We start from the raw sequence: 20,899 nt of genomic DNA on the forward strand, positions 1-20,899 counted from the left end.
AGTCAAGCATGAAAGGTCATTTTTATTCTTGAGAAATTAGTCTGACAAAACAATCCCGATTCAAGCTCCACTAACTTCTCGTCCGTGTTGGCCTTTAAGTCAAGCATTGGCTCAACTACACTGATGACGACAGTGTGATATGGTTGAAAGCTCTGGACAAAAAAAACCTTGTTAAGTGGACCTTAAGTTAGGATTGTTTTGTCAAAGTCAGAAAGAAATATTTACATTTTTATTGATTGGTATATTTATTGGTTATACCAAGTATGTTCACAGGCACATTGATATCACATTGTTGTGGTGTTTAAGAGATGGTGTATATACAGTAAATGCAATATCTTCTACAACTGTATCAGATGAGCTCATATCCTGATAATGAAAATGTCAGATGCTATAGTATGCTAGAATACTGGGGAACTTCAACACCCCATTTGATTTATTGTTTGTGTGCTCTGGTTTTAAAGTAATTATATGTGTATAAAGAGATATTTGTGATCTGGACATGAGGATGGAAAACAAAAAAAAAAAGAAAACCCCAAAATGAGACCTGAAGCAGGATACGAGCTGGACTGCAATGTGCTGTAAACACATGCTTTAGTACAAGTAGTAAGACTTTGTGGACGACCACACAACGAGCGCAGTGTCGTTTATCCTTCATACAAGAGCACAGACAGGAACTCAGTCAGCCGAATGTGTCTTTGGTTTAACCAACTGAAACAAGCAGATGATTTCGTTTTTACAACTGCTACATAATCTTGGTGAAAGACGACAGACACAGTGCACCTCAACTTCAATGCTACAACATCAACACACATCAGGAGATTAAATATGCACACCTTCATTTTCAGTTCATTTAAAAACAACAGCAATGACCGATTGTGGTTTTAATTAAACTGCCACGAGTCTATCCAAGCAAGGCGTACCGTATTGTACACACACTGTATGTGTGTATTTTAAGTATATGTTCACATATGCACAAACAGACTTTTGGCTGACTTTTGCATCTCGATGCACATCAAATATCTGTTTCGAATACAAGAATGTGTAAGAGGGCAGCCGGTGCAGAAGATAACACATACAGTATGTACAACAATATACATAATATACATACTCTGCTCAAACTGCAGCTAGCGATCACAGCTCAGAGACAAGCTTACTTGGACTAGGACAAAAAGCTCTTCAGACATCTTTCCCCTCCAGAGAGTACTTCATGATTCAAAGGTTTGTCACATATATACAGGGAAAGAACATGAATATGGACATCTCCATATTTCTTCTGTGAAGAAAGATAAAGACTGAAATTTTAGCTGATAGTTGTTTTTGCTGCCGGACCCCTGCACCCGATCACAGTACTGCTTTTCTGTCAGGCACAGCTTTCAAAAACATATCTTGTCAATCACACGAACACTTCATTTTTTTTTTTTTTGACTTCTTGAAAAATTAGGACCGAATCCATAAACTTTACTTTGCCTCAATTTTCTGGCCACGTGTCCTGCGAGTCTCTAGAAGACTCATTACATGTTCATACTGTATGAGGAAGAATGTGTATTAGGAATATGATGCACCATATGAGTAAAGCCACTTCAGAATAACTAAGACTGAGAGATATAAAACAGTGTCAACACCGTGCTCCAGTATGCACATTTAGGCTTTCTGTCATTATCTGACTTATCTGTTAATCTTAGCGGTTTACATTTGAGAATAACACAGAGGCTTTCCTTTACATTTTCTATTAGTATGATGATGGAGCCTATTACCCCACAATTTCTCTGTTCTCTGCCAAAGCAGTTAAAAAGTTAATTTTGCCCTTAAAACAACATGCAGTATAAAATGTCATGAATTGTACAGTAAACTCCGGTTCCACTAAAATGGCAACAGATGCGTTTATCAAAGATGTTTCTCTTAAAGGGATATTTTTTGTGCAAGGTAACAAACTCAGCAAGGCCTTTTTGATGTTTACAGGGTACAGTATTCTGAATGATGCAACATTTAGTTTCCTGGATGTCTACAGGGTCAACAGCAACTCTGCCAAAAGTCTGGAAAATGTATACTTTTAGACTTGAAGGCTAATTAAAATGCATAATAAAATGTACAAATGTCTGTATTAAAGGAGGGATCTTTCATCAATTAGCTAACCCACTTGCTGTTAGAGCTTACAACCATGGTGGCAGAAACAAAAATGCAACTTAATGTTCTTGTGAAATGGGGTTTAAAAAAATTAATTATGGAAGAAAAAGTACATGAGTTCATTGTAAAACCCACGTTTGAGAAGAGCTACAGCTAAGAAATGCAATAAAGGCTTAAAGTAGACCAATCTCACATAACATCAAACTGTACAGACATCATAAAGGCATCCCTGAGTTTGTCTCACTCTGCATGATTTGAAAAAACAGTAGAATTTGCTACAAGCTGAACTCTCCCTTAATTGAAATGAAGCATCATTACACAACAGCATGAAAAAAAATCTTTTAGGATTCACAACCAGTGGCAACACACTAAACGTATACTGTATTCCACAGTTCAGCCTTCTGTAATAAGCATGGTTAAGAACAACAACAAAATGAAATGAACCTTCACAATTTTGACAACTGTACACCCAAACAATTCACATTAAGTCCGTAAAAGTTCACTCATTAGTCTGGAATTGAGTATTTACACTGTGCAAATGAAAGTGTTCCTGTATTAAGAGTTGGATAGTTCCTGTTAAATCAGTCCTTGTGGTTCTAGGTCCAGTAGAAGCAGATGGTTAAGGCCAGGGCGCCATCGCAGCACCTTTCACTTTTTCATGCTTCACTAACCAGCCTGACCGACCGGTTTTCTTTCACATAGTGAAATCCCCTTCAGCTCTCGTGGCTAACGTCTTTGGATTATTTTAACTTCATTTTAACCTTTTTATACACGTGACAAGAAGCCTTTGCTTTGCCAAAGGTCTCCTCATAATTGTCGTCCTCTTGAGTTAAGAAACTAAAAATTAAATAAAAAAGAAACTGTGGCATCTTAAAAACAAAGATGGAGTAGCAGTGTTAAAATAGAAATGTCATCATTCTTGAATAACATTTTTTTTCTTCTTCATGAGCCACTGAAGTGCTGACAAAGGCTCTGCTCTGTTATGGATTGCTGTACCTTTGTACAGATATTTAAACCATCGTACCTTATCAATCCTCAATAACACTACACCTGCCCACACTAAACACACCATCAACATCACATTATCGCATGCAAGTGGCTGCTTGGAATGGGACACGTGGTTGATTTGGGACCACCAACCATCCCATAATTCTTCTCTTTTTTGTTGTTGTTGCAAACAGTGGTTGATCTGGGGGCAGCAGACTGGACTTTAGAAGAAGATGACGTCCTCCTTATTGAGGTCTTCCGTGGCAATCTTGTAAGGTGGCGGCATGCTGTGGCTGTGGGTGAGCCCGTGAACATTTACCTGGACGTGGGCCTGGGTGTTCGGACTGAGGCCCTGCGGCTGCAGATGGGGCTGGAACTGGAGGGAGCCGGTGCTCTGTGAGTGGGGAGGGATGGTTGGAGGCTGGATGGAGGGCTGAGGATGGGACTGTGCAGGAGGCATGGGGGGCTTCTGAACATTTGAAGGGTGGGAGATGCTGATGGAGGAGGTGGGCTGGGTGTCTGGCCCAGCATTGTCTGGAGGACTGAGTTGATCTGTCAGAGACATACAAGAAAGGCTATTAGAGAACAAGGATTAGTCCAAAAATAGCATAAAAACTACCAGCAGAACAGTCATTTGTACCTGTTTCCTACAGCTGGGCTTACTCAGCCTTACTGAAATCTATCCCCTGAAATCCTGCCAGTGTTTTTTTGTCAGTAGTAATTGTTAGGGCACAGGATTAAACAGATTACAATGTCTGTGTCAGCAGTACAGCCTGCCATTAATCACAGTGAAGCATTTGAAATTGATAGGTGTTTACACAGGGTGAGGCTGGGCATGAATGTAAGCTTTAGACAGGAACGTGATTGGGTGGGGTCCGGTTTGCCCAGGTGGAGAATGTGTGTGTCTCAGGTTTGTGTCTGTGGGAACCAAGTTTAATAATGCAGTAGGCAAAGGCAGACGGGAGGAGATTGTGTTTGTCCTGACGAAGCAAAGGAAGGTGTGTGTGTGTGTGTGTGTGTGTGTGTGTGTGTGTGTGTGTGTGTGTGCGTGTGCGTTCATAAGTTTGTGTGTATTAAAAAAAAGGTACCGGCGTGGTGATGCAGGGGAAGAGACTGAGGAGGGGCTGACAGCGGGAGCTGCTGGTGGGGGCTGATGGAACGCTTGGCCTTGAGGGGGTTGTCGTCTCGGGCAGACAGCTTCAGCATCTGTTTCATATCCACCGAGGCTGAGAGGAGGAGGGAGGGAGGATGAAAAGAAAAAAGGGAGACAAACAGAGAAAGAGGGTGATTTAATTGTAAAATTAGATTGCATTGGTAAACTAGAACAGCCTAGCCTCTCTTGAACACTTTTTGATAAAGGCTGACACAATTTAGACAGCTAATGTGATCCTAATTAACCACTTAAATCATACTGATCAGGTCAAGCTCATGTCAGGCACAGATGGCTTGTATATTGATAGAAAAGTGAGTGAGAAGAATCAACCTTAAAACTGAAAATACTGCACAGTTATACATCATCTGCAAGTCATAAACACATTTTTAAAAATAGTGAATTGAATTTGACCTCTGGGGATCAATAAAGGTGTATGTTATCTATTATGATATGTTGATGTTATTATGAGTTGGCAACAGATAAAACAGAAAAGTCACACACTCCACCCTCTCCAATTGTTGAGAGAGTAAACATACGGACGAGTATATTCATTGTATATTCACTACAAGCTATTCATTCACACTTTATGTGACATTGCAGGATGATTAAAGTCTGAGTGGTGTTTCCATTAAAATATCAGTTACAAGGCCGCCATACATGCAGTAGAGCTGCAATGATTAGTTGATTAATTGATCAACAGAAAAATAACCTATTGCATTTGCATATTTGGTACCTTTTGAAAGAGCAACTCAACATCCATGAGCATGTCAGGGTTCAGTATTTTGCTCAGAACTACTCATGTAGTTCACCCTGTGACCACCTGGTATTAAGACGCTCTATAACCACAGGACCACCGTGCCACCTGTTGATTATGTAAACCTCAGTATCTAACTCCTTACCAGTGCTGTCAGTGCGATGTGAGACTTTGCCAATCTTGCCTCCTTTCCCTTTGCCGCTGCTAAAGGCGGCCAGCTTTGTGGGGATCTGCTGCTGCACCCCCACCAGTTTGTGCTGCTGGTTGGTGGTGCTGAAGAGATGAAGGGGCACCTCCGTCTTCAGCGGCAGGGTGGAAGAGCTCGCCTCCCGCCGCAACATCACTTCAGGGCGCTCTTGATAGTCGGCTGGTGCAACAGACAGGCTGGCACGCACCAGGGGCTTCTGAGGGAGGGGCAGGTCCGAGACACTGGGGGAGGTGTTGAGGGCAGAGGACATGAGGAGCTCCCCGTTCAGACTGCCAGACAGAGGAGCCACCTAAAAGAAAAGAAGAATGGACGTTATTTGCTGAGAGGTGACTGAAGTCTTCTTTAATTGTTGCAAAAGTCATCATACAAGACTTCAAAATCAGTATTCAAGTTCAGAAAGGACGGCTTCCCAACTCTTCACTGTAATTATCCATATTTGTGGTCAGATTCAGGAGTTGTGGAACGTGTGTGTATGTGTGTGTGTGTGTGTGTGTGTGTGTGTGTGTGTGTGTGTGTGTGTGTGTGTGTGCGCGTGCGTAAGCAGCAGCCTGCTGTTATGTATGAAGGTATATTTCTGAAGAAAAAACCCAAAACAAAACTTAAAACAGCTTAAGAGCACAGACGACACACGCATATACATATACACACTATAAATCGTCTGTGCGACGCCGTGTCATTACAGAAACACAATCTGTCGAGGAGCAGGGTATTTATACGCTACAGAGGGAATTAGAAACACATGCGACTGCTTCTGCTGAGCACACAGTTTGGTCAGTTTGGTAACAGGCTTTTGATGTGTTCTAAGACAATGTGCACACATACACACACACAAAATGAGAAACATAAAACCCTTAGTAGTCCCTGTGCACATAAAGGCGTGTCTAACAAAACAGGCAGGCCTGTTAGACAAGTGGAGCAACAAGAAAATGGCTCTCATGGCATCAGTGGATAAAGGACACTGACTGCATTGTCCACCCTTATTACTAGACTGAAGGAAAAATGATCTGGAGATCGAGTCAACATTATCATCCAATCTGCAATCAATACGATTGACCAGGAGGATTTCTCCAACAATGGAGTGGTGTAGTGTTTGTACATGTTGGTAATACCATGTTCTACATTACATGAGCTATAAAAAGCATCTTTTCACTGTTTTATAGTAAGACAAGTTAAAGCCCTTCTACAATTGTGACTTAATATGTTGCAGAAATTCTATCACACATTAAATTAAAAAGTCAAAACATAAAATTGGTCTAAAAGTTGCAATTTCTGGCCATATAGAATCAGCTTTGCATCTAAAGCAACATGAAAGTACTTGAGGTTTGGGCTAATTACAGCCAAGAGACTAACTGCAGGTCAGTGCCAATCTGACGAGAGCTTTTTAAAAATACTAAATAAGTGCATAATTAAAACTCAGTAGTCATCACACTTGCTAAAATCAGTTCTGAACGTAGTTTGACCAGTATATACGTTTTTTTATTTTATTTGAGCAGCCTCAATGTTTTGGCCATGTGTCCTGCGATAGCAACATTTTGCAAAGGATGTTGTTTGTTTCTATGAATTTGATTCCCAGCGATGCTGAAAAGCCTCCTAAACATGCTAAACATCTAAAAGGGTCAACTCAAAAGGCATGAGGATGAATAATAATAATAATAATAATAATAATAATAATAATAATAATAATACACATTCATTCATTCATTACAAGGAATCAGATACAGATTATAGTGGTACTAGTGGTTATTAATGGGAAATGATACTGAGTGTCTTGTGAGTATGAGTATGCTTGATTGGTTAAATAACAATTATGTAAGCACACCAACATCAGGAGCTGTCCAACAATGGCCCAATGACAAAATCTGATATTTAAAACAAGGCCAATATCATTGTGATGATATATTAGCAAACAAACATCAGTTAGTCTACCACCAGTTCTAACACCAGTGGTGTCTTTAACCTGAAGTCTGGCATCAGTCTCTAACTGTTCTGTTTGGTATGCAGTCCACATGCCGCATGAGTGATGATGATGATGATGCAGAATACTTCCTGTGGAGAGGGGGAATGCATGATGACAGTGTTTTACAAGGCATGAAGGTCAGACTCATCTGACTGTGACTGTGTGTGGAGACTGTAGCTTCCCCCAGTTGTACCAGAGAGAGGCCCTGCAGTGGTAAAAGTCTCCACACCCTCTTTCTTCTTTCCCTCATCATTTTTCTTCTTCCAGCACTCACTCATCTTGGCACACAGATGTTGCATTGCTCCTAGAACAAGGTGACCGGCTTTAAGCGGTATAAACAGCAGGTTTCCAGGGCAGTAAACTGTGCGGAAGCTTCAGAGCACAAAGAGCCCTGAGTGACAGCGCATAAACAATTAGCACTGGCTGCTTTCCAGAGGCTTTGGTTAATGACAGGCTTGGACTAACTAATTATACAGCCAGGTTTCTCTCATCTTTACAACTGCCTGGGTACTCCCATATCACACTACATGTTGCCTTGCACACAATGTGACACCAGTGGGAAGGAGATACTGGTTGTTGAATCTTAAATGGTCTAGATAATATGTGGAACAGTTGACATGTGAGATATTGACTTGAGAGTTAGTTTCTATGTGCAGCTCTGATCTGTGGTGAATTAATGAGATTAGCAAACACTGTAGCCTTAAATCGTTCTAATCCAAAGTCAAATTGTATCCACGTAATTCATACAGTTTATAGAACGTGAAGATCATGCAGAGTAAATACTGTTTTGTATGAAGTGTGATGAGGTTGAGCAATGACTCAGCCATTTATACAAAGACTCCCGGGACTTCACATTAGAGCTAAAATGATTAGTCAGTTGTGCAACCATTTTAATAATTGATTTGATAATTAATAAAGTAATTTATCAATCAAGAACTATGGGTAATTACTATGGGTGATAAAACAATATTTCAGTTGAAGGAGGATACAGAATAGTACTGCACACAGTGTGCGGCAAACAGGTGAGGATAGCTTCAGTGACAGATGGTGCACAGAAAATATCTACCCTCAAGCTCAGTCTTCTATCTTAGCCTCTCTAAGCAAATGCTACCAGCTGATTATAGAACAGGAGAGTCGCATGTTAAAGAGTTACTCTTAGGTTTTTTATTTCATAGCACATGAACTCAACAACAGCATTGTAAATCAGCCTGAGGCCAAACAGGGGAAGAGATAACTCAGTCTAAAAAACACACATACAGGTCACCATTTTATGACTGATCTTTTAATGTTTCTTTTGAGCTTTGCTAATCTTCCCATGTAAGCAATGTTCTCTGTCATGTTCATGTTACTCACACCGAGCAGGTAGCAATCCAGTTTTACAGTAGAGAAAGGGGCAGTTGTTAAATTAAGTGCTTTGCCTAAAGGCATCTCAAAAAAGTTACTAAAGGAAAAGCAATGGCTGATGCATTTCCCCCTAAAGACCTCCACATTAGGCAGTTAGTTTTTCTTCCATCAAACGTGGTATTTTTTTTTTCCTTCCATCGACTCTTGCTGTATTGTGCAGGTCATTTCTCCTCTTGACCTTTTTCTGTCAATCAAATCCCCAACTCCAGCTCTAACCTTGATTATGGACAAGCTTTATGACTTTGCATTCACAGGACTACTGAGCAATCAGACCGGAGGCTCTGCTGGCGCAGAGCCGATAAAAACACCCAAGCCCAATGTGTTCCTTATCGAGAGGCCAAGTGTGATCACATGAGATAACACTTGAAAGAGAAGTTCCTCTAAAGTCAGGACATGCCACAACTAGCACCGCTCTTGCGCAAACACTCACATATGTTCACACACAAACAAAGAGGCATGTCTTTTTTTATGAGGTCTAATAATAGCTCTATGGGTTTGCTGATGAGTCTTAATGTTGGGTGGTGGTGGTGGTGATTAAATTTGTGTTGATATCAGGCTGGCCCAAAGCCTGGAACAAATTCTGAGGTCACAGCTGATGAAAAGCCCGCGTGATGTGTTTGAGGCAGAGGGGGGAAAATCACTTCCAAATCTCCTGTAACCACAGCCAAGAAATTCCCATTGCACAGCCAACAGTATAGAATTGTAACCATATATGTGCATGTGTACAAAACACACAAACACACTACTTATATAGTCTAAAACAAATATTATGGGTATGATTAATGGGGTGCTGAGTGCTAATAGTGTGTAGATCTGACCTAGTTCAGGTCTTATCTTAGCCTAGAAATCTAGACGCACACTAGCGGCAGCAAATTTAATTTGCAGCCAGGGTCAGTCTAGCAACTCTCCGTTGGCTTGCAAGCTGGAAAAAGCAAACTCTAGTCAGGCAAATCACATCGTGTATAGAGTCGGTGGGCGGGCTTATGGCTGCTGCTGCTGGGAACAGCGGTCTTCTGGAAGGCTTGGAGTTAAGCTTTTCTTTGAGAAAAGAACAAAGAACGGCACTGAAGTCATTCTTAAAAAAGGAAGATGTTTTCGGAGTTTTGCCGACCGGATACAGCAAAAGTTTAATCTATCAACTAGCTTCGCTACCTTCTTCGTTGCTCTGCCTGGTTGTGGCGCTATCCTATTGCGTGCAGAGGGAATTTGAAAGACAACTGTTTATCCTGCCCCTCGGATTGAGCCCTGTCAATGGTGAGTTCCCAGACCCAACATCTTGATGTGGGTCTGGCTTGTCAGGCTAGTCTTATCTTGCAGTCCATGTAACAAAAAAATGAGGGCCTGTGTAATTACCAGGGTCCCTGCATTACTCGTCACAGCAAATTAGGTCAACCAGAGGCTGTGGTTTTCCAGGAGTCACTGAAGTGTTCTAGGTACAACTCACAGTCAAAGGCCTGCCTTCTTCAATAGCTCATGTCAGCTGATTGTGTTTTTGTCTTCAGTATCTTGAGTTAAGACTCCGGTTAACTGAGGACTAAGGCATGTCATTGAAAGATCTCATTACAGTGAAATTTTTGGAATGGTAGATAGGCAGCCAGATGTCTGAAGATGTAAAGCTGCAGTAAATGAATAACAATAAAACAACAGTGCAAAAAAAAAAAAATATCACTGTAGCTTTTTTGGAGGGGACAAGTCAGGACTTGCACAGCATTGTGTCATCTGTCAGTTAGTGAGCTTGGTATGCAGGATGAAGAGGCACTGGCCAATCACATAACTGTCAGGCATTGAAAAAGGTAGAAATGTCAGACAGCACAGAGGGACTAATGACATCACTGGAGACAGCCTCAATCAGAAAAACACATCTGTTTCTTCTGTAAATGGGAGCATTAGACAGAGTGACATCATTAGATGTGTTTTACATGATCTCCACCTGATGAATCATGTGTGTGACTTAGGAAGTGGAGCTGTCATTAATGTCTCTCCCCATGATCAAATATAGATCTAGCTTGTTTTAAAAATGTACCCACTAATTTAATGAGAAATTACAAAATCAGCCATAGGTTACTAGTGTACACCATATAGGAAAATCGTGTTTAACACCCCAGGAACATTTACAGAGTGGAGGGCCAAAGACTTTAACAGTTTCAACAGACAATCTAGATTTGACAACAGATGACAATCCATCTGATGAGGGTACTGTTCACTCTAAAAAAAGGAACACTGTGGGTAATGTTTATGATATGATTATATAAATTGTTAAGTAGTAAAAAATATCACACTACAGCAGAGTAGTTTTGACAATATAACAAACTGTTGCCATAGACAAAGTCTGTTTGGTTGTTTTGTTTTATTAGCCATAAACTGAAATTGCTGTTTTATCCAACAACATCTCCTTTGATTTTCCAGAAAAGTATTTATATCATGATACATATCTAATTGTGATATCAAATTACATATACTGTGATGGAGGATTTTATCCATATAGCCCACCCCAAGTAAGGATACCAGAACTATGATGTTAGCCTGCATCTTCTTAGTTCGTTTAGAAGATAAAGTCTGTATCGAGATAAAAATCCCCATGCTACAGTTACAGAATGCCAATGAAGCAAACTGTGATGGTGATACGGGCCTTTGAAAACCCTAAAGGCTGATATTAAGTAACTTTACTGTAGCTCCTTGACAGATCTGTTAGTACCGGGCATGGAATTACAGTCAGCAGATCTTTCTCAAAGCTCCTCTCCCATGAAATGTACAAACAATGACCTGCATTGTACTGGAGAGAAAGAGGGATAGCGTAGGGAGGAGAGAGGAGAAACAGGTAAAGAGAGGTGAAGAGAAAGAGACTGCTCCCTGCGTAGGTGGGTTCCTGGGTTAAGTGGTAAGAGAAGTATTCAGATGTATGTGTGTTTACCATTCGTCCATCTATGAAACAGACTGTGAATGCTGAAACTAATGCTTCTTTTCTAGTAAGTAAGAGGACCTAAACTAAAATTCTTTCATTCATATATTTGGCCCATCAGTGCTTAAGATGCTTAAGTTCCTTGAAAGGGTGGATAAAGGATTCATGCCCAGGGGATGGGATGGAAGGAAGAAAAAAAAAAAAAAATAGGGAAAGTTTGGGGAAATTGACACAACAAAACAGTGAAAAAAGAAGGAAGAGAGACGAGAAAGCCCCTTCTTATTCTTTATACCGTGAGTAATCATCACCAGAACTATAGCTCCTGGTATTACCTCTTCACCTCACTGTCAAGAGCACCTCACTGTCACCCTCATTTCCCACTTTCTTTCACACAACTTTAAAGGTGCTGTAATATGACCTTCGATTTAGCGTTTCATTTATTTTTTTAAGCATTGTTTAAATCAAAGTTCCCTACAAATTATAATTACAAATCTTTATACAATTAGTCATCAATATTACAACTTAAACATTCCTTGAATTTATGAATTTTAAGTGTATCTGAAATTAATCACATTGTGTCGCAAACTGAACAAATTTTACACATTTGTTAGCTTCAGCTTCATTGATAGTCTCCGTGTCTGTGTGGCTGCGAAGGTCCACATGACGTACGTTTCGCCATCTGCTACCGAATGTACCGAAAAACGTGTGAACATGACATCTAATGTAGTATAAACAGGCAAATCATTTTGAGTCTTGCTAGTCTTGTATTGTATTGTATTGAATTGTATGATGGTGAGCCATTTCTCCAAACACAAGGTATACTGTGTACTGTGACAAGTTCCTCACCTCAATAGTCTTCCTCTTGATCTTCTTCTGATGCTCCAGGCGTTCCTTTTCTTTCTCCACAGCTCTGGTGGACTCTCTTAGCCTCTCCAGATCCTGCTGGTACGTCTCCCTCTGACTCTCCAGCTCCTTCCTCTCTTCTATCAAATGCCCCTGCATTAAAAAAAAACAAGCAATGTTGCAAATTTTGTGTGAAATATAGATATTTGTAAAATACATCCTGTCTTTTAGGGCCCAAGCACAGATGGGTGCGGGGACCCTAAAAAACTGAAGGAATTATTATTATTATTATTAATAATGAATAACATTGTTATGGGAGGCTTAAGGTGCTCGAAAACTCACCAATGCATCAGAACTGGTGAAAATTTTGATATTTTATGGTTTTATGATCTTATGCTTTAATGTGGCAAATTGTGGTCCAATAGCGCCCCCTAATTTAAAACCCCCCCAACTTAGGCCTCTTGGAGGTATATCCTAAACCCAACAGGAAGTCCACCATTTTGAGGAGGAAGTGGTATAACATTTGCAATACATGATTTCCAATGCCACACACTCCACACAGGAAATAAAGTCTAACTTCTGTGCACAGTGTCCGACGGTCGCACAAATGCACAGCCGCTTCGAGCAGCATCCCGCCAGCACCATGACATGCAGGGAGGTGCGAGGGCCAGTTTATTGCTGCTTGCAGCTTTAATCTAGTTTTGTCTATTTTGAAATTACTAGTGTGCAAAATGTACACACTTAACGGAGACATGAACTTGAAAGGAAATACAAAATTTGTGTACAGGTCATACAAACTAGAATACAAATAACAAAATCTCACACAGAGCTGCAAGGTCATGAAATTAAGCCTTTTGCACATATCTTTTACAAATTTTAAATAGATTAAAATCTGTTTCACAGCCCTCAGGTAGGACGGAGTACCTCACCTCCAGCCGTCTACACTCCTCCTCCCTTTGTCGGAGCCTGGCTTCAGTGGCCTCGACTTGCTGCCGGTGCCTCTCCCTCTCCTTCTCCCAGCGCTGCTGCTCCTGTCGGTGCTGAGACTGCAGCTTGTGGAAGCTGGCCAGCTCTTCTCTCTGCAGGGCCAGAGTCCGCTGTTTCTCCTGCTCCAAGAGCACGTTACCTCTGTGGCGGCCGGGCAGGGAGGCCCGCTCCGTCAACGAGGCCCGCTGCAGCTCAATGTGACTGTCCTGCTGTGATATGATGGCCTGAAAACGGAGACAGGAGAAAAATAACATATGGTCATTAGGCAACATATTTGAATTTTGTACTGAGACAATGTTTACTCGCCATTACAGAGAATCAGAAATTGCAAACATACACAATATATCATGTTTCAGTTTGTTATTTCTTTCACTGACTGCACTTACAAACATTTGCATTAACAGTGGAGGGGACAGTATTACCTGTAGACTATAGAGCCTTTGGGAGAGCATCAGCACTCTGTCAAAGAACTAAAATGGAGACACAGGCAAGGGTATCATAATCAAATAACTACCAGAATCACCAAAACAACACAGCATTTAATTGGATTAGCAATCTTCTCATGTGTATATATTTTCAGTTCAGCAGGCATGGCTTTGAACATCAAATCCAGCAGAGTTGTGTAGCACAAGGTGACAGATCAGAGAAGGAGAGTTTACCTCAGCCTCGGGGAAGGAGGTGGACCAGATGCGGTTCCATCTGGCAGGAGAGCAGCAGCTCTCATCAACCTGAGCAACAACAGTCAGACACACAGCTCATACTAATGAAATAACATCACGAACACTGCGAGTACTGTACACAGTACTATATACTGTACAACACATTACAAAACAATATAGATACTGTGAAAACATTTAGAACATTTGAAATTTGTTGTGGTCATATGTGATTTTAAAATTAGTTAATATGACTTTTTTTAAGCTATACTTTGTGCACAATAGATAATACTAGCTGGTACTCGATTCAGAATGAACTGACGCTATGCACACATTTTCTTAATTTCTGTACATCCTACACACTAAAATAAAAAATAAATTGAACTGCTGTTAATAGCCATAGTGGTAAAACTATTACTATTCTGGATGTCAAATAATGTTTAAAAACCTGTTTCTACAACATTGATATGAGAGCTGAGCAGCACAAGATATAAAATACTGATCAACTATTTGTCAGTAATTTAAGTCTCCCTGAGAGCAATACAGAAACAGTTAAGTATAGCTTAGACATAAAAATAGATTTATAAGAACATTTTCACAGCATTGTAACTCAGTTATTAATTACAGCTGAGAGTAAACCTGGCTTTGTTTCTCACACACTGCTCATTGTCAGCAACATGTTATATTTTGTCTGCCCTATCTTTCTCATTCTTGTTTTATCAAGGCTTTATCTATTCTTTATCCATTTATAAATAAATGAATGACCTGCGAGAACAGGGTTACAGTAAACATCAGCACATGGAAACTTTCCAGATCACTATTTATTCTCTGTTAATTACTATTTACAGGAAATAACACTGTGACTCATCCCAAGATATACTGTCTGTATCTGTATCTGTGTGTGTGTGTGTGTGTGTGTGTGTGTGTGTGTGTGTGTGTGTGTGTGTGTGTGTGTGTGTGTGTGTGTGTGTGTGTGCGCGTGTGCGTGTGCGTGTTGAGCCCCTACCGTCTGCTCCAGGGTGTGGCTCCCACAGAGGTCTTTGAGCTGAGGGTCAGAGCTGGCTCTCTGGCTTCTGTCTCGGTTTCTACACTCGCCAGAAAAGTTCTTCTTCACACTGCCATCTGGCACAGACACAGCAACACCGACACAGAGAAAGGGACACAGTGACAAACACACACGAGTAATTAAACCAAACGCACACATAAAAATATTGACAAACACTGCACAGAAACAACACACATATACATGTATTCGCCCATAACTGTCTTGAAATGCTTTGGACACCAATTTAGACATTATTAGAAAAACTGTACACATAATTCTAACTAAGAAAACCAATTTAAAGAATCAATAGTCAAATATGTTTGTTGTTTAATAATTCATGATTTATTAATGGCATAAAAGGCCACTGAAATACAATTGCAAGTCCATTAGATGGTAGATTTCCTCAGGGCAAGGATTGTGCTGGACTTACTCTTACTGAGGATGGTGGGGCTGCTGTCATAGCCCCCAAAGGTATCTGCTCGCCTGGGCAGAACCCCAGAGCCGTTTCCTTCCTCCAGCCGTGAGGTTGGAGCCTCGTCCCTCACTCCAGACTGCAGTAGGTTCTGCAGATTCTCCACTGAAGTGAAAACGATAGCAAGTTAGGTTTGAAAAGCTGAACAGAGTGAGAGGTTGAGGGGAACAGTAGCAAATTCAGCACTGCAATGACCTACTGATTTAATACATGGCTGCAGCGAGCAGTATATGAGAGTGACTAAATCTGTGTATAAAAGTCACACAATGCCATACCTCTGTATCTAAAGCAGATACACATATCATGCAGCATTGTCCTACCCTCAATGATAGCTCCTTTAAGCAGGGACTCCCCCTGCTGGAGGTCTGAGGCGTCTCCTCGAAGCAGAAGTCTGGAACGTGAAGCTGTGTCCTCTAGACCTGCCACAGACTCTGCCATGTCCGCAAACAGCTGCAGCTTCTCAGTAAGAGCCTGGATGACCACTGCATCCTTCTGTCTCAGCCGTTCTACAATGGGAAAAGTTTTGGCCCATGCTCACTTCTTGTGCATTTATACTGTGTTTATTGTGTTTACCACACTCAAAAATGCTTAGGTGTTGTAAACAGCTTTTGTCGTATGGAATATAATCTATGTGTCCTAAATCAGTTTTGATCTACTGAGATGAGATGTAGAGAAAAAGTTAAATCAACTTCTAACAATTTTAAAGTTAATATGATTACATGAGCACCCCCTTGTGGCCTAGTACATGATTTTCCGGGCGGATTCTTTATGAATGTCATTGCTTACTTAATCTGCAGTTACCTTGAAATTCTTTGAGCCTGAAAGCTCGGGCCTCTTCCTCCTCACTGAACAGCTTCTCTTCTGTATGAGGACAACTAAGAGGGAACAGGACAGAAGCCATTACAGATGGGGAGACAAAGGAAGCAAACAGAGTAAGGTTCCTATACATTTTCTGTTGTATCTAAATCATACTCATATTACTCTTTTATTTTGTTATTTCCTCTCTGAGTAAATACAGCTACCTCTCAACAGTTTGCCGTATTTGTGCCATCCAAGTGTTTCGCTCCTCCTTGGAGTTGGTGTGGATCTCGTACATCTCTGGCTCATTGGACGAGGCACAAATAAGAAACATGGCTTTCTCCTCATGGGCCACTTCCCTGACAATCAGCTTCTGAAGAGAGATCACTGACGGCTTGTTATCCTGTGTGGATAACGATAAGAAAGAGAAAAGAGACTTTTTGGTTACTGGTACTTAAGGTAGTACCATTTGATGACAGAGCCATCATGTATGACTGATTAAATTCCGTTCCCACTCACATCTCACTGCACACTACTCTTACTGCGCATTCCTCTTTGATACACATATTGTTTTTGTTAGTGTCAGACTGACAGAACTGATCACTTATCACTCACCACTAGGGTTGGGTATCGTTTGGGTTTTTTCCGATACCGGTGCTAAAACGATACTTTTAAAACAGTGCCTAAATGGTGCCTGAAGCAAAATATATATAATATATTTATAATGTATATAATATAAAATATTTTAAAAAAGGAGCACAAAACGACGGTTGGCGACATTAAAGAACGGCTTGTTTATTGCTAAGGCCATATGGTCAAAATTAAATGATTGATTAATAATGATATAACAATAACTTACAATGACTTATTTCACCAGTAAATTGCTGGTAAATGACAAAAACAAGCACCAGATGGGAAAAGGGTATTTTACAATAACTTTGAATGCACCATTAGGCTGGCGAGTTTCAAGTAAACGCACTGTCTGTGTGGTTTTCCGACAACGCAGCTGCGGACTGTTACGTCCTGGTGTTGGAATCCTCTACAGGGAAATACAGTCACACTTTACACCGCTTAACGTAAGCTGTCAGCATTTTAACCATTGCGTTTAATCCAGCTACGTACTAGCTAACGGTGACGTAGCATCCCGTGCAGCGATGCTTCTAAAAAAAAAAAAAAAAGTCAGGCACCGAAATTTTTGTTCTTATTCAGTCTCGTTACTACCGTTTACGTCGGAACCGGTGCCCTATTGGCGCCGCATTTCGGTACCCAACCCTACTCACCACTGTAGCAAACACATATCGTTGATCCTTCTCTTGTAGCAAGAGCAACACATCTGACAGGAGCACTGCAAGAATATCTGGAAGGACAAAAAAAAAAAAAATAAATCACAAATGAAGAAGGTAGATTATAATAGCCTAATCACATTTCAAATGTATAAGTATCTTTTTTATTGTTAATTCATCGCAAAACCAGAAGGACCACCAAGGACCAGAATGACAGATTATTGATTTATTTATTTTTTGTATATATGCACACACCTAGATATTAGATCAGTAAAGTATTTCCATCATGCCATATCATACCTTTGAGCCTGCCAGAAGCAGCTTTCCAGTTGACTGTGCCCTCATGCAGCAGTCGTCTCCTGCCCTGCACCAGGTCCTCCCTGCGAAACACTAGGCTATCTTTGATTTTTCCCAGTGCCTTTGGCTCCATCTTGTTGTGTATTTCTCGGAGTCGAGAGTTCTTTTCATGGAGATTAACTAGCGTGTCAACCTGAACGATGGTGTCTTTAATAAGACCCAGCGCCCGAGTCAGATTCTCATGCTCCTCTGAACCCGCTGGAGACAGAAAAAACATGCAATGCTTTATAGATACAGCAAAATGGAACTATAATGGGTAAAGTTATTCCTCATTAAATATATAGGAGTACTCTCTTCAAAAGTGATTTATTTAGCAGAAAGTTGCATGTGAAATACTGGACCTTCAGTGTTTTGCACAATGCGCTCCACTAGTACTGGGTACTTGGTAATGCGCTGCGTCACCAACAGAATACACTCAGTTACTCCTAACCTCCGCACAATGGACAGGTTGTTGATTCTCTGAGAGAGAAAAAAAAGACATTATTTAATTTTATGTTAATGTTAATTAAATCCACTTGCAGACTGCAAGCTGATTTAATACACCTAAATATAGATGTACTGTGGATTAAATCGGATTTTTTTTTTTTTTAAATCTGAAGACTAATGTGTCTTACCCGTATGATGTTTTGGAACTTTTTGTTGTTTTGCAGCTGTTCTTTGTAGTAGCTGACAGCCTCCGTGTGGTGACTGCAGAAATCTCCATAGCTGTCCTTCATCCTCTCTCCTATTTCACCTGAGAACTGGAGAACAAAGAAAACTGTCATGTCTCTGTTCTGTTTATGCAGTCTGTGTGTGTATGCTGGCCCGTATCGCACCGCTGCACAAGTACTATGCTGTTTAATCATTTGTGCATCATATTCTGCATGTGTAACTCTATTATGTGATGTATTCAAGAAATCAATGCTGCCGTTTGTATGCATGTGTGTTCTTCTTGGACACCCTACCTGTGTGATCAGAATGTCTGACAATCTGTTGATTGCGTAGTTCCTGTCGTTGGGCGAAACAAGGTTTTCTCGCTGTCGCTCTTTGAGACGAGACAGGAAATGTGTGTGAAGCTCGAGGAGGTTTTCCAAGCGGGGGAACAGGCAGTCCAGCTTGCCTGAGTCCATCTGGAGGTTCTCCTTCAACTCACGGACGTACACACGCAACATTATCTTCAGTGTTCGCACATGATGCATCTCCGTCTGCATCAGCTCTGTACAATGACATAAAAGTTAGATTATTATGTTCTGCCATGTAAAGCACATACATGTATAACATGCATTGGAATGCTATGGACTAGCTCACTTTGGGCGCTTCACGCCATCCAAACCTTCCATAACCTATTTTCCTCATATTTTTTCCTTGTACATACACCTGGCTAAAGTTGTTCTTTAAAATAGTCCTAAAATTAAAAAGGGAATACCACCACATCAAAGCATGTTTACAGGTATTGTGGAGTTCTACTGCATATGTGAAAAAAGTTGTATAAAGTATTTGTCCCTCAAAATTGAGCTTGAGGAGTTGAAAAAGAAGTTGCGCCTTATCTGCTTGAGGATAGTGGCTCAAGCTACAGCAGCTACTAATACTATAACAACGCTACTACAAACGTGAGTCCAACCATGTTGGAGTGTGATGCTAAATCAGTGGAGTACACTTTTATCAGGGCTACACACAATCGCCCCCCTGCGATTGTGTGTAGCACTGATGAGCCAGAATGACAGTTCTCAAAACTATCCAATCAATGAGCTACCCTGTCAATCCAGAGGACAGGTGACTCATTGATCGGACTGGTACAGGTGTGAACACGACCTAAGAAATCACACTTACCATATATCACATCCTGTCTCTTCACCATTTCTTTAGAGTGCTTCTTGACAAACTGCTGGTCAACTGCCAAACTCCATGACTCTGCCTCCAGGTCCTGGGCATCAGACTCCAGATCAGCCCGCACTGCTGCATAGTGAGCATCTGAGGAGAGGAACAGAGGCATCAAAAACTATCCCACATTACAGTGTTATAATACAAATGAAAACTAAACTTTTAAGTTGGCGGGAAATTGCACAAAGTTGGGTCCATGTTCTGGTCAGTGTTTTCACTGAAAGGTCAGCCAAAAGTAAAAAGTAAGTAGAACAGCAGAAAATCGTTCACATCATCACCAACTCTCAAACACTCTCAAAATGACTGATGACATAAAATGAACAGATCTTGTTTCCTCTAAAGGACAACAGTAACTCAAGTCCTCAGATGACTTTAACAGAATTCTCTACATATAGTATCACTCATAAATGATGAACAATGATATGCTTCTCTCAGAAAAGGTCTCCCATTAATAACTGTGAAGCATCCAAGTTTAGGAATAGTTCACTGCTGAGGTAATGTCTCGTCTTTTTGTGTTTAGGCCGGGCTGAAAAAGATACACGGAGAGAGTAATAAGGCAATATGAACGGAGTAATCTTGATTCAACAACAAAATTTGTCGATACTGTCTTTGTTAATCCCAAACTTTTGAAAATATAAAATATAAAGGCATTTACCAGCCCATAATTATGACACTACTGTGTGTCATCCAGTATGAGTATAAGATTGCATAAGTGCATAAAAAGGAAAGGAGGTTAAGCTCAGAGATGGTTAAGAAAAAACAATGAGGTCTTTTTATTTATTTATGTTTTGCTTTAGTCTGAGCACATTTAAAACTGTGCTCCAATAAAAGAGACTGAACTTGTGGATTAGACGATGATAACCATCATTGTTGACCTACTCTCAGTTCAAGACATGCTGATTTGTAGCCAACCCTGCACTCTATACGTTTATTACTATTCATGAACAGGTAATACTTCCTTACAAAAGCTGTTTGTGGTTAAGAGTTTTTTATTGATACAGTGAGCTTGGTGCTTCAAAGGATACGTAAGGTATAAGACAGTAACCCAAATGTTTTTATTAGTGGTCATTCAGACATTGTCAAATTAGTTTTTCTGCAGTTACTTCAGCAAT

The 20,899-nt window shown here is 40.6% G+C and overlaps 1 protein-coding gene across 3 annotated transcripts in view; it reads right to left on the reverse strand.

Moving 5' to 3' along the window:
* Positions 1-226: 226 nt before the first annotated feature.
* The window catches only part of arhgef18b (rho/rac guanine nucleotide exchange factor (GEF) 18b), a 43,736-nt gene continuing 23,063 nt past the window's right edge, over positions 227-20,899 (reverse strand). For 2 of the 3 annotated variants that reach the window (XM_036007286.1, XM_031307126.2), the window contains 18 exons: positions 19,737-19,877; positions 18,872-19,122; positions 18,542-18,667; positions 18,269-18,386; positions 17,871-18,125; positions 17,568-17,644; positions 16,512-16,690; positions 16,291-16,364; positions 15,810-15,995; positions 15,448-15,594; positions 14,979-15,094; positions 13,976-14,044; positions 13,739-13,786; positions 13,259-13,540; positions 12,333-12,482; positions 5,164-5,515; positions 4,200-4,337; positions 227-3,663 (listed from right to left, as the gene is read on the reverse strand). In XM_036007286.1, coding sequence (XP_035863179.1) covers positions 3,335-3,663; positions 4,200-4,337; positions 5,164-5,515; positions 12,333-12,482; positions 13,259-13,540; positions 13,739-13,786; positions 13,976-14,044; positions 14,979-15,094; positions 15,448-15,594; positions 15,810-15,995; positions 16,291-16,364; positions 16,512-16,690; positions 17,568-17,644; positions 17,871-18,125; positions 18,269-18,386; positions 18,542-18,667; positions 18,872-19,122; positions 19,737-19,877 — 3,038 coding nt within the window. In that variant the 3' untranslated portion in view covers positions 227-3,334. The remainder of the gene's footprint in view (positions 3,664-4,199; positions 4,338-5,163; positions 5,516-12,332; positions 12,483-13,258; positions 13,541-13,738; positions 13,787-13,975; positions 14,045-14,978; positions 15,095-15,447; positions 15,595-15,809; positions 15,996-16,290; positions 16,365-16,511; positions 16,691-17,567; positions 17,645-17,870; positions 18,126-18,268; positions 18,387-18,541; positions 18,668-18,871; positions 19,123-19,736; positions 19,878-20,899) is intronic. The other variant, XM_036007285.1, reaches the window with a different exon arrangement.

The sequence above is a fragment of the Sander lucioperca genome, chromosome 11 (genome assembly GCF_008315115.2).
Source record: "Sander lucioperca isolate FBNREF2018 chromosome 11, SLUC_FBN_1.2, whole genome shotgun sequence".
NCBI lineage: Eukaryota > Metazoa > Chordata > Actinopteri > Perciformes > Percidae > Sander > Sander lucioperca.